The following is a 14694-nucleotide window of genomic DNA, read 5'->3' as shown; positions in this document are numbered from 1 at the left end:
TAAGCACAATAAATCTGTTTATCTCTGGCAAATGTCCTGCCATCCAGCCGTAGTCCTTGTGGTTCGGTGGTCTGCTTAAAAGTTAACCTGAACAGCGATAAAAAAAGTTTCCCTTTGCTGGCGCCTCTCCTTCTTTGTGTTCTCTGGTTTTTTGTGGCTGCGTCTGTTGTCCTGTTGGCAGGCGCAAAATTTGTTAGCTATTTGCGGTGGATAATCCTCGTAGAAGGGACCAACAGCAGAGCAGAAGCCCCCACATGGTAGTCTCCACATCAATCATCAGCGGGGAAATTAAATTGCACTTCGGCTTACCTCAGGCTGAGACGGAAACCAGCCACCAGCCACCACCCACCGGCCACCGACCACCACCGACCACCGACCACCGGTAGGGAACCCAAACAAACAACAAAAAAGAGGGGCTTCTACTTGATCGAAGGGGGTGATACCCTCAAAAGATGCAAGGCAAGAGTCGATGGAAAAAGCAATCCTGTTCAGAGCTGCACTCGTGGGATATTTTCATGGATTCTAAGTCTAAAAAATCAAGGAATAAGTCGATGGAAGGAGAAATTCTAGCTATGGATACACTCGTAGGATATTTTGATGGATTTAAAGTCTAAGAAATCATAGAATGAGTCAATGGAAGAAGGAATTCTATCCATAGCTGCACTCGCATGATATTTTGATGGATAATGAATAATATTTATGAGGATTATATGTCCAAGAGATCGTTGAAATCCAACCTAAATCGAGAACTCCTTCATTCCGTCATCCGATGATCTGTTCTGTTTATAAGAAATCATACAAATGATGGCATAAGTTTAAGGATCTAATGTCTACCATCCTTCCTCTCCCTTCTTCAATCTTGAATATTTTTCAAGGGCTTTTTAAAGATAAGTCTTGGAAAAGATCACAGCTATCTCTTTAAAGAGTGGTGGAGTCATAAAAGTATCTAAATATATTTATTTAAGTGATATATTACATGAATAACGAACGAATACTTTTCATTTCTATCTACTACGATTTCCTAGGGAAGGCATAAGCTTCCTCTCCCTTCTTCAATCCTCTTTAAAGAGTGGTGGAGCTATAAAATGATCGAATTTAATCTTTTAATGGACTTTTACATGAGAAACGCATACTTTTTTCCACTATTTCCTATGGAAACCCTTTCCCATAAAGACTATCATAAAATTCACAATATATATGATCAAAACTTAAGCTAAACTTTAGATCTATGACCATTAAATTCTATAAAAACGATACGTCACAGCACACCCTTCAGATACTTCCATTTTCAAACCCTTCTCTACTTCTTCCACTTCGGATTCTTCCACTTTCTCCACTATCCATTCAAAATTAGACCCCTTTTGAGCTTCCACCCCTATTCCTTCTCTCCCGTAGCAAACCCTTTTACAAATCGAAAACCCCCCTCTCTGCAGGGTACTCAAAGGACTGAGGCAATAGCAATGACAGAATCTAACAAAAGAGAATACCCCGGAAGAGGCCCAAGCCGAAAACCCAAACTCAGACACGAAACGACGGACAGACAGACACGTACCCAGATCCAGGACGAAAGCCAAAGAAATGACTTGGCCATTGGCCATTTTCTATGGGTTTACTTTTTGGCCACGATACAGGCACTGGCACTGGCACTGGCACTGGCACTGGCCGACACGGGTCTTTGTAGGCTTTAAGACTGCGACGGGTGCTGCCTCAGTCCTCAGTCCTGCCACCTTTTGTTGCGCTTCGGTCATTTGTGGCAGCCCCGTCCACCACCTGCGCCGCCATCAATTGCAACCACAAAATGGCAAAACAATCAACAAGCAACGCGACGGGTGTTGCAAGATTCCAGGCAACCAGGCTCCCGGTGTGGCTCCTAACTCTGCCACCCCACACCCCCTCTGGTCAGCCGCAACGTGTTGAACGAGTGAGGTAAGCGAAATTGTTTGCCCCCGAAAACTGAAAGACAAAGGAACAGGACAAGGGGCAGGGGGTGTGGGGCAGGCAGCAGTTGGATTCCGAGAAACCCCCGGGAGTAGGGAATGTTGAGGGTTTGGGGGGCTGGGGGGTTGGGGGGTTGCCTGGCAATTGCTTAGATTGCTGCCAGCCCGAAATTGGATAGTTAGTCAAGTGAAATATGAGAGACTATCCAACGGTGGGGGAAGCCGAAGAGCCATCAATATAACAGGGAAGCGCACTTTAAGGTTTTTCCAGTGTTTAGGGAAATTTAGAGTTTACTTTTCCTTACCGTTTCCGGGGTAGAAGGTGCTTCTCGAGGCATCAAAGTAGTCCCTAAAACGCAAAAATAAACGAAAATGGAGTCCCAAGGCCTGAATGGTTACCAAATCTGTAATATTCCCAAACAAAGAGGTGTCCCTCAAGCCAAGGTCCACGGCTACTGCCTTCTAGAATCATGAGGAACAACATTTAGAAGATATTCCCCTAAATATTCCGTATAAATCTCTCTTTAAACACTCTCCTTCTTTGTATCCTTCTTGTAGCGTCTTTTATGTGAGGAATGCAATGGAAACTCCTTTAATATCTATTATTGTTGCTCTTTCTTTGGAGTTTTACCCAATTTTAGTTGCCAAAACTAGTCAAAAGATATCTGATAATTTGAGTCTTTCCACTTTCCTTTATATCCCTCATTATTCGGCCATTTTCAGCAGCTTAAAATCCCCAAACCAAAAACCCATTTGTACACGGCAATCTAAGCAAATCGTTTTGTCGAGCTTAATTTCTAGTTTCTAACCTGTTTGGAAGTCCCTCTCCTCCCCCTCCCCCCTCCCTACCGACTCTCTCGCTGAATGGCTAATCCCAACAGACTTTGGTGGAAAAGTTGGCTGCTTTTACGGCTTCACACTGGCGGATAGAGGAAGGCGGATAGCGGAAGGCGCCGCAAGGAAATTCGGTCAAAGGGAGTTTTCGGATGCGCTGATGATGACGATGATGATGATGATGATGATGAAGTTCTGTGGCCCAGGAGTTGTCCCTGGGAGTTTCGGTGGTAGGATTCACACCCTCGGCCGGAAGTAGTCTCAATTGTTGTTGTCTGCATTGTGAAGGAATTCCATTCTGCTGGCAACTCTGGCAATTGACAATAGTTTCGCCTCAGAGTTTTGTTGCCCAAAAGGCCAGCAGTTGCACTTGACTGGCAATGAATGAGTGTGGACTGTACATATAATCCCAAAAAGGAAAACCCAAGTCGGAAAACAGCGTTAGGGCAGGGCAGGGCAGTGCAGGGCAGGGCAGTGCAGGGCAGGGCAGGGACTTCGGTAATTGTAGATTCCCGGCTTTACCGACTTTTGCTTTTTGTTTTTGGCAATTACTTCCCTCGACCTCGGGGGAGGAGGAGGAGGGGGAGTAGGGCTAGGGGGAGTTAGAAGTTTCATAATGAGCGAACACATTCAATTCTCATTTAGATTTTCGACAATGAAATTGCCTTCGAATAGGGCCATTCGCAGTGGGAGTATTGGACGATTGCACTCTGCCCTCCATCAATTTATGGAAATTTAATAACGCTAAAAGTACACTCGGAGAAAATAACAATAAAATAAATTATAATTAACTCTTAGATCTAAGAAAATATAAACCAATAGAATAGATAGATCGATGTACACTGCGCGTCATAGTTTAAACGCCACAAATTCATTTTTTTCCCTTTTTCTAATAAATTGTGATAAAAGTGATAGCATGCTTTCCACATGAAAATATTTGAATTAAATAAATTTCATATTTCATATTTTGATTAAATAAATTTCATATTTTAATTAAGTAAATTTCCCAAAAATTAAATAATTTTTTATTCCTTAAAAATTGTATTTTATCTAGATTTATTAAAAAGACAGAGATTAAATATTAAATATTTTTTTATTCAATAAAAAGTGTCTTATATTTATTTTTGTTTATTTTTATGTTATAATTGATTTCTTAAAATTAAAAACCAAATATTCAAATTAAATATGTCCACTTTTTCGCCGAGTGTAGTTATGGGTGACCTTTTGTTAAGGTTTTTTTCTTTTATTGAAACGATATTGTAATGCATTCACTGCACAGAGCAAAAGTTTAGTTTCAGTAGCAAAAACTAATAAACGACACGAAAAAAAAGGAGTTCCGCGAGTTACCATCGCGGGGGGTCGGTATGTATAGGTGGGGGGGGGCTTTATGGTGGGTACAGTTCATAGACAGGGGGTGGAGGGGTGGAGGGTTACGAGGGGTGGCACAATGGCTGCAATGGCAGCTGTTGCCGCGCTAAAACTTCGAGCATCAAGTGGAAAACAAGTGGACAGGCAGCTGATGTTGACACGGACTTTTTGCATGCCCCACAGCGGACGGTGGGGCGGTGCTTGGACAGTTTTAGTGTCAAGCCCTGTAACGGTAAATTGCATACGAAAAAAAAAACAATAAAGAATAGAAAAAGTCACCGCTCGAGGGCGACACCGTACAGGCAATCAAACTCTGGCAGGAACACCAGCTGGAGCCGACTATGGAGGCAGGGGGGAAGCAGGGGGGGTAGCAGGGGGGGAAGCCGAGGTCTTTTTCCTGCTGCAAGTTTTTCCTGCAATAATCCGGGGCACTGGGAAATATGAATAGAGCCACTCGTGAGTAAGTGAGTCGCAGGGAGTCATGAATATATTTTGGGCGGGTGGTGGCGCAGAGAGCGGTCAAATGGTCCAAAGGTGAGGATGATTGAAGCGCTGTGGCATGATACTTTGACGTAAGTGACTCCTGGAAGAGGATAAGAACAATGCCAGCGAAGGGAGGACGATATATGGGTCATATTTTGACCGCAGATTAGCCAGGAGAAAGCCCTTAGAAGTCTGAGTGGTATATTGGATAGTTTAATGGGTGGTCTTACCCAGGGCTATACCCATATATACTTAATAGTTTCCTTTAGTTTTTGAAAGTTAGAAGAAGGAAGGACTTGCAGAGATCTAGAGTTTATATATAGATACCTCGCTACTTACTTCTCGATTTCTGACTCGACAAAATGGTTAGAAAAAGATGTTCATGGGCTTAAAACTCAAATAATTTTCAGGTTTTTTCTGTGATGTGTAGCCCAATAATTCGTAGATGGATTGTTCGCCATGGAACTCCCTACATTTCACAACACATTTTCATATAAAAAGCTTCCATTTGAGGCACATTCCATAAATCTTAATAGCTGTATAACATTAGACCTTGAAACTAGACGATTTTATAAACAATTAATGTGGAATGTTAAAGATTTTACCTAGAAAAGGTAGAATTCCATCGATAAAGCAGCGATTTAGCCTCGATTATAGCTCAAATCTGCGCCAAAATTCAGTTGGAATCCATAAAAACAACCTATAAGCAACTGCTCTGATATCGATACGTTGTATATCGATAAATAAGCGTTCATATATACGCTTTTCGGTGCGTTCCACAATCGTACTCTTCTCCAATGGGTTTCCAATGATTCCCCAATGGTTTCTTAATGGTTTCCATAGCAATATGCTGCTTTGGTACCTCCTATTTCCCTTTCGCAAACTTTGACACCCGATACCTATCGATAAGGCCTCCCTGCCGTCCTAGCAACTCTTTTTTCCAACCCAATCGCATCAAGCCATTCTTTAAACGTCAAAAATGCCATCGTATTGTAACACACACGAACAATTCCGTTGTGGTTTGTCTATTTAGTCAGTTGATAATTTTTTTTGTAGTACAAAATTAAAACACACGAAACCCCAAGTACTCCCGAAATTATTCTGTCTTCAACGCGGACCAACGCGCGAGGTTCGACCAAAGGATCCAAGGCCCCAATAAGAAGTACCCAAATTGGAGGTTGCAGATTCTGGAGGTGCTGCGATCGAACCCCCAGAAGAACAGCTTGTAGAATAGTAGAGCAAAATTTGTGTCTGTCCCGTCCGGAAGCCGTGTGGTCCTGTAAATGGGTTGTGCAGATGTTTACCAAATTAATGATTGATCAAATGGACAGAAAGGTCCAGCAGCAGCAGCAGCATCAGCAGCGCCAGCTGCAGCACACAAAGGCGCCGTTCCCGGCATGGAAGGAAACGCCATCCGCCATGGTGGCCACGGGGAAGAGTGGTTCGCTGACGAAAGCCTCCGGAGCCACGACCTCGACATCGGGCGCGAAGAGTAAGCAGAGGAAGAAGTGCGTGCGACCCTGCCCCAATCCCAATCCCAATCAGAGTCCCAAGGAGGAGGGCAAGCGCATCGGGGAATCGGACGACCTGCCCGATGCCAATACGGGCCGGATGAACCGGTACTACGGCGGCAAGAGCCCGACGGGGGCCGGGGCCGGGGCCGGGCCCGACCTCACCCTCGTGTCGCACAATCTGGAGGACAAGGTGTCGAAGATAGCGCGCAGGAATGCGCTCAAGGAGCTGGCCGCCATGCAGACGCGGCACGAGCAGTCGACGGACAAGAACGAGGACGCCCTGCGGGAGCTGCAGAAGAGCATACCGGAGATCAGCAAGATCTTCGACGTGCACTGCCGCATCGGCAGCGGCACCTTCAGCAGCGTCCTGCTGGGCACCCTGCAGCGGGAGCGCTGCCTCGGCGAGACCAGTCGCCGGCGGTTCGCCATCAAGCACCACAACCCCACCAACCATCCGGAGCGCATCCTGCGCGAGCTGGAGTGCATGTTCCGCATCGGGGGCGTCGACAACTGCATCGGCATCAACTGCGTGGTGCGCTACAACGACAACGTGGCCTTTGTGATGCCCTACATGAACCACGACCGCTTCCACGACATCTACCGCAGCATGGGCCTGCAGGAGGTGCGCAACTACATGCGCAACCTGCTGATCGCCCTGCGGCACGTGCACAAGTTCAGCGTGATCCACCGGGACGTGAAGCCCAGCAACATCCTGTACAACCGGCGCACCGGCAAGTTCCTGCTCTGCGACTTTGGGCTGGCCCAGAAGATCGACGCCGACGGCAACATTGTGCAGGCCAACGAACTGAGCAACGCCGCCACGTTGGCACTCATGCGGGACATGGAGGCGGCCCGCAATCTGATGATGCAGGACGGGAACAGTGCCCAGGACGAGGTGCAGGAGTATCTCGCCTGCAAGCACGAGCAGGAGGTCTCGCTGCGCCGCGTTCGAGCCCTGGGCGGTGGTGTCGGCGTCGATTATTCGCTGATCAATCAGAGTCCCTTTGACGCTCAAGTCGCCGCCTTGGCCAAGAAGGACGTGGCCGCCCAGCGGGCGGACACCCAGCGGCTGATCAATCGCCTGCGCTTCGTCAATCCGAACGCAGATCCCAACCACTACGTGTCGCCGACGAACACCAACAAGAAGGAGGTGCATGCCTCAAGGGCGGGCACTCCGGGCTATCGGCCGCCCGAGGTCCTGCTGCGGTGTCCTGTGCAGACCACGGCCGTGGATGTCTGGGCGGCGGGGGTCATCATGCTGGCCACCCTCTCCTCGCTGCATCCGTTCTTCAGGGCGCCCAACGACTGTGCCGCCCTCTCGGAGATCATCAACGTCTTCGGCGACATTGAGGTGCGCAAGACCGCCTTCATGATGGACCGCCTGGTGCTGCTCACCCAGAAGATGACCGCCCTGGATCTGCGACGTCTGTGCATGCGCTTCCGCCTGGCGGACCACTTCCTCTCGCCGGCGGTGCAGCGTCGCCATCGCCGCGCCGATGGCACTGTGGAGGCGTGCAAGAGCTGCGAGCAGGCCACCTACAACTGCATCTGTCGCCACAGCAGCCACAAGATCGAGACGTACGAAGGTCTGGACATCTATCCGGCCCATGCCTACGATCTGATGTCCCGCCTGCTGGAACTGAATCCCCAGAAGCGCATCTCCGCCGACGAGGCGCTCAAGCATCCCTTCTTCAACGACCAGCATCGCATCGTGTCGGGCATCTCGCTGCAACAGCAGCACCAGCAGCGTCTGCTGCAGCAACAACAACAACAGCAACAGCAGCCGGGACCTTTTCGTGTGAGGGAGACCCTGCCATCGGCCGCTGCCCGCACCCTCAAGCCGTACATCTGTCAAACGCTGGGCGGCATCCAAGCCAAAGTGGAGGTCCTTGCCAAATCGGGAACGGCTCCTGATGCTCCTGCCTAGAGAAAAGACCATTCGAATCCAAAAACACAACACAATGAAACACATGAAAATGTCCTCCAAAATTTTCATCGCAAATATATAGTATTTTTCATATTATTCCTTGTTTCATTTCACCAGCTTTTTGGGTCACAGCCACATCATATCTACATATTTCTATCTCTATTTCTATTCTGCTTCCTGCACTTTCTTTTTCAATTATTTTCATTAAATTCATTGTTCTTATTGTTTACAAAAACACCTTCTACACCTTTCACCCATAACCATTCATTCATTTTGTGGTTTTGGGGTTTGCTTTGACAAGCATTTTTTTGATACCCTCTTAAAAAAAAGCCGAAGAAAAGCCTTTTCGGCCAGAACATATTCCATAACGCGCTCAAAAGCATGCTACCTCTTAATACGACCCTTCATCTTGCGCTCAAAAGCATGCTACAAGTTCCTACATCGCTTAATAATGCGCTCAAAAGCATGCTACATATTTCCACATCACTTAATACTGCGCTTAAAAGCATGCTACAAATTCGTACCTCACTTTTATCCACCAAAAATTTTCATTGCCTACTTTTGAGCGGCAAGAACAATAAGACTGGAATCTTCTTCGACCGCTTTGAAAGGGTATGCCAAAGTTCCTTTAATATTCCATCTAAGAGCAATTTTCCCAATTGATTTTTTTGGTTGCTGCCGCTCCCCGTCTCTCCCCTGCCCTGGGATTTCTTATCAATTTGCATTATTGACGGTTACAACTTTTGTTTGTTCTTGCAACCAGAAAAACCAACAAACAGACACGACATGCCCATCGAGACAGAGACAGAGAAAAAGGTTATGAGAATTTTTGCTTTCAGCTGAATGGAGATTTCTCTTCTTTTTATTTTTTGGACATTTTGTTTTTGTCTGCTGCCAAGAAATTCATGGCTCAATGCGAATTATGTTGACAATTTCATTCTGTGAACAGCACAAAAAAAGAAGAAGAAGCAGAAAATCAGATAAGCAAGGGGTACATACAAACATATATCTGCATATATAGAGAGGTAAAGGATTCTGGCAAGTAACCAACAGAAAAAAAAAAGCAAAAACTTCCCTCCATCTGTCGACGCTGCAAAATAGTTTATTAAAAAGTTTTCTTTCGACTTATTTTCTTCAATTTCTTTGGCTGAGTGAAAATTTGGCGCTCAAAAGTATGCTGCATAAAAAGCTTCGTTCCGGGCGAAGTCGAACAAATTTCATTGCATACTTTCGAGATGCAAGAGAGAATTGAAGACAGATCCGAGAACTAAACAACTTTTAATGGCATCTGATAGATTCCATCCCCTTATAACTGGTACTCCTGTTTCAGTGCCGTTTTAGCAGCTGTCTAGCATCTTCCTTACATCAGTTTACACAGCGTACCGTTCTGCATCCTTTGGACAGACACAAAAGGCTTTTAGGCGCTTCGTTGGGGATCAGTGCAGCCACCTCGTTTAGCCAATAACAACTGTGCCGCACAGACACACACACACAGAACGGCTCCCCGGAGAGCCATAAACATGACTCTGGCTGGATGTGGATGAGGATGCCAGGCTGCCTCCTCCACGACCACAAAAGCCGCGTGCGCAACTCGCCGGACACAGTGCGGCTTATCAACGCTGGCAAACACACACAAAAAAAGAATGGAGGAAAACCCCTGGAAAAGTAAGGGAATAAGAACTAAAGAGGGACCGACACCGACCTGCTGCTGCTGCTGCTGCTGCAGACCGGCTGCAGCTCCTGTGTTTGGAGGAGTGAAGTCCTCTTCCGCTGCGTCCCGTTTGGCGCTTTATGGCACATGATAGATTAGTCCCGGCCGCAGGTGTAACCAGTTGTGGCTTTTTCGGTGGCTTTGTCCGGTGTAAAAGGGCTCTTTCTGCCCACCCAAACCATCCGCTGAGATACTCGACGTCCACGTAATTAAGTAATTAGAGGAGGCAACACTTTAAGCCTTGAAGGTACGGGTACGGGTACGGGTACGGGTACAGGTCTACGTCTGAGTCCTGGGTTGATGTGTTGGCCTTAAATCTGCATTCGCTCAAAGGGCGGATGGTTGGATAACCATTTTGCCAGCCACAAAGCTGGTTCCTGGATCCTGCACTTTAAAGAGGGCAAAAATTGAAAGCAAATACCGCAGGGTGCAATGTCCTGGAACCGCAAACTCCATTTGACTGTTGACTCCTGGTATATGTATGTGCCGTGATGGTAGCTTCCTTCCAGCTCCAGCTCCTGCTCCGGCTCCTGCTCCGGCTCCTGGTGCTGCTTCTGGTGCCTCCCGTTCTTTCCTGCTTCGGTTCCTGCCCCTCGCCCCCCCTGGCAGCCACCATTCATCTGTCTCGGTGGCGCATTTCTGCTGTCAGTTGGTTGTTTGTTTGTCCGCCTGTCGCGCTTTGTTTGCTTTCCGCATGCGTTGCATGCATCCACCTAGCCGTCATCTATGCCACACACACAAACACACACCTCCATCACCCTATATGACACACACACCCCTCTCTATTAAAGGCAATGCTCATCATGAGCTGCCACATCGATGCTGATGATGATTCTGGCGCTAAAGCTAGCAGCAGCTGCTGACATCATTCGCTCCGTGTCGGGGTCACCAAATGAAGAATGATGGACACCCGCAGACACACTGCAGCATCAGAAAGGGACAGCAAAGCTATCAGAGGGACAGAGAAGGGATTCCTCGGAATATTTTGTCATCTTCAATAGTCCTGCAAATGGATTTTCATGCATCCCATTGCCGGAGGTGCCACTTCATGCATTTGAACCACGACCTGCATTCTTTTTCAAGTTTAAAGTTAATTGGAAATTTTTAGCAATTTCCCTAGCTTTCCACCTATGATTTTTCTCGTCCATCCATCGCTCCCATTGCCTTTTTGTAGTTGTTGGCCAATCGTGAAATTTGCTTTGGAAAATATGGATTTATGTCAGCAGCAGCAGCAGAGGAACCCAGCAGCCCGACAATGTGTCCACACTGCAATCACTTTTTGGCGCCCTTCTAGGCATGCACTGAAGAAAAATGAGGGTATGTGGCTTAGGGTATGGGGGAAAAGCATTAGTAGAACACGCCACAAAGAATACTTAGTGAAATAGGCTCCTGGGAAAAATTCTTGAAGTTGGTTGCCGTCCGCTGTGGTGAGGACCATCCAATGCTCTCCCTAGAAAGAGATGGCCAACGTTTAACGTTCTGCCTTCCTCGTTTCTTATTGCTTTAGCTGTCACGTGTTTATTCGTCAGCATTGAAGAAGAAGGCAATGAGAAATCGTGCGCTATAAAACCCCTTTCGACGACGTTTGACAAGCGGATGGTCCTCGAAAGAGAGCAGATATGGGGAAGGCGCCACCTAGTAAGAAATTTCCCCATAGCCTCGCTCTTTGAACACCTGGCTTGCGAGCAGAGCAGCGCGCTTTCTAGTGCCTACTTTTAGGAGACGAAGCAATGATTTGATTTCTTAGATAATCCATAGAAATCCAACATTTATTTCCAGTGTGTGGTACGCCCCTCTTCTCACTGTCACCTCTCCATCCCAACCACCCCCCCAGCTAGTCTCTCCCTCTCTTCTGGCATGAGTATCCTCTCTCTTCACGGGTTGTCAGCTGCTGGCTGCTGGCTGCTGGCTGTTGGGCTGTTGGCAATGCATCACTGATTATGAAAAGCTTGGCTAAAAGCTGGACTCATGATATATTGCTTTTGTTGTTGCACCATAATAGTGTTGTTGTTGTTGTTGTTGTTCTAGTTGCAGGTGTTGTTGCTGCTGCTGTTCGTGCTGCTGCTGGTGTTGCTATTTTGCGGTATCATTCCCGCTGATGCGACTGCCAGATGTTAACGGCATTCTATTGCCATCATCGTATCGCACGTAAGCGACACGACAGACAATAATGAAGTTTTATGCTTTGCCACCTGCAGCATACATATAGCAGAGGGAGAGACACAGAGAGAGGGAGAGAGAGAGAGTGAAGAACAACAGCCAGCGGCTGCAGCAGCCACAACGGCGCAATCAACTGAAAAACGCTGGCGATTTCTTTTTGTGACTTTTATGTGGAAAGATAAGTATGTGCCACACGGTGTTCCGCCGTCTGTGGAAAAGCTGAGCTGTCTGGGAGTTCGTTAAGGGAAACCTCATCAATAATGCTCGCAAACTGGTCAGAGATTGTGCAGAGGCAGTGCAGTGGAGGAGGCTGGGGGGGCTGTAGGGGGTGTCGGGGTGGAACGAATGAAGGACAGAGAGATATATTTCCAGATAATGAGAAATAATCATCCGTGGGTGAGTGCGAGTGTGAGTGTCTGTGAGAACTATGAGACTATGACAGTTTAAAGAATCTCTTTACGTTCTATGACAATGAGGTTTTTATGGGAATCGAAAGACATGGGCATAAAGAGTGAAAAAGACACTCGATTGAAGCTTCGAATAAAGATTTGTTTGTACTTGAAAACTGAAAAACATACATAAAAGTCAAACCTCAAGATTTCTTTAATATATTCCAAAGTATTTTCCATGATAATGAATAAATAATTGTGACTTATAAATATTAAATCAATTAAATGTAAATTGATTATATTTATTGCTTATTGCTGGTTTCAATATAGAAAGAGTTTCACTATTTGATGCATATTTTAATACAATTTTAAAGCAATAAAGTTCTAAAAAAATACTCACTAAATGTAGAAGTCATTTGTTTAGTTGTTGAGCTATGAAGGATCTATCCCTTAGATATGTTTGAGCCATCTATAAAGAATCAGAAAGGAGGATTAAATGGAATAAAATATCATTAACTTTTTCAATTTGTTCTTTAAATTATTTGAGTAGTTATATTAAAGTTTTTATAGGTGTCTTTTATTCAAATTCCTAATCTTTTAAGTAAAAGTCGATGACTCTTTTATAAGCACTCAGATAGAGGTTTTCATCTAAGCTACTAGCTTTAAATAATATAGGGTAATAAAGCAACCCTTTATTAATAAATTAATTAATTCTTTATTTCCTATAAATCTTTTGCTCCACTTCCAGTGAGGATTAAAGACCAAATACACCCCACAGACCTCCTAATTAAATCAATGAATAAATTCCTTCGACTCCTGCCCTGGTGCAGCCCCTCATCGATAAATCCATAGTTTGGTGTACTTTTAACATCATATAATTACCATATAATCATGTAATTACAAGCACATTCCACAATTGCCTGTAGAACTGCCTTTTCCTGTGACAGACCCATCATTAAGGTCACTTGCGAGTTCATTTTTCAACCATTATTAACAGAATTAAGCCACACACACAACCTCTTTGGCGGAGAGAGCCCTTCCCATGGAGGAGACTGAGCCCAGCTCAGCCCAGCCCCTCCCAGAAACAAAGGTGCGAGCCATGACATGACGTCAGCTGGGAGGGAGGGGGATGGGGGGAGATGGGCTACCAAACCAGGAGCTAAGCCAAAAACTTCTGGTGACAACTGACAAGATTAATTAACTGCCGCCAACAGACACGGAAAAAAAACGAAGAGCGGAAAGAAGAGAGAGGGAGCGGGAGAGGGAGAGGGAGAGAGCATAACCAAACATGACCATGAAACAGTTGTGAAATCACAAAACTGTCCAAAGACACACATATTTCCAGGGATACTACACCTGACAGCCAGTTGCCACGTCAGCTGTCACAGTCATGGGGCAGGCGGCAGGCAGGACCTGGACTTGGACTCGTGGCAGGGATAGTGGAGTGGGTGGAGGGGATAGTGGAGTGGGGGGGGGGGAGTTACTTGCCATCAGACAGACAATCCCAGCGCCTAAATGACAATGGCAAATGCCGCCTCTTCCCGGTTTCGTTTTCCTAATTTTAATTAGCCGCCACAGGAGACCACAAAAGCCGAAAAAAGGACATTCGATGTGGGGAAAGCCGAAGCAGGGGATACTCTTGGTGGGTGGACAAATGGCTATAGAAGGGCTTCAATTCACTCTATGGAAGATCCACTCAATCTATATAGAATTTCCTTTTTATGTTGCCTTTAAAAAGGAAGAACCATTGAGGTTCTCAAGGGGGTCTCTCCGAACCAGGGTTTACCTTATCGATAATGTCTTACTCAGGAATAGGGAGTTTCGATTCTCAATAGGGAATACCTGAATTAGATGGATAAGATCTTGATGTCCTTCTAAGCATAATGTCCTCTTAAAACGAATTACATTTAATCGATTTAAATTATGTTTTTTACTCAATACAGAGCTTTCAGGCTTTCGTTTTGCAAATGGGGAGAAGGACTGCTGTGTGCTAGTTTTATAAGAAAACTATCTGATACTCCCAGTTCTATTTGTATGCCTTCTTATCCCCAAATAAGCTCTAAAAATGTTGGATTAATACTTATAGAATAGTTTTAATATTTAAAAGAATTCACAGACATATAAACAAAGGCATAGTCCATCTATTGATATACTGAAAGGTGCCAAAAACCCAAAATTCGCCAGAGATAAATAGAGACTTGGAAGACCAAGAGATCTCAGTAGATGTTAACCAGTTTTCTCTATACAAATTAGCAGATGATTCCCATATTTTAAAATATAACCAAATATAACCGATTCCCTATAGGAAATACCCGAATTAGCTCCCCTTTGAGATCCTCTTCCAGGCCACTCCATGCCTGCCAAAAATTTC

The 14694-nt window shown here is 45.7% G+C and overlaps 1 protein-coding gene across 1 annotated transcript; it reads left to right on the top strand.

Annotated features, from left to right (window-relative positions):
* Positions 1–5608: 5608 nt before the first annotated feature.
* Positions 5609–8154, top strand: LOC4816970 (cell division cycle 7-related protein kinase). The gene has a single exon (XM_001356616.4). It carries the CDS (start codon positions 5919–5921, stop codon positions 8061–8063), a length of 2145 nt encoding a protein of 714 aa, XP_001356652.4. The 5' UTR covers positions 5609–5918; the 3' UTR covers positions 8064–8154.
* Positions 8155–14694: the final 6540 nt, after the last annotated feature.

Source organism: Drosophila pseudoobscura, chromosome 4 (assembly GCF_009870125.1).
Source record: "Drosophila pseudoobscura strain MV-25-SWS-2005 chromosome 4, UCI_Dpse_MV25, whole genome shotgun sequence".
NCBI lineage: Eukaryota > Metazoa > Arthropoda > Insecta > Diptera > Drosophilidae > Drosophila > Drosophila pseudoobscura.
This window is presented reverse-complemented; position numbering and strand designations above follow the sequence as displayed.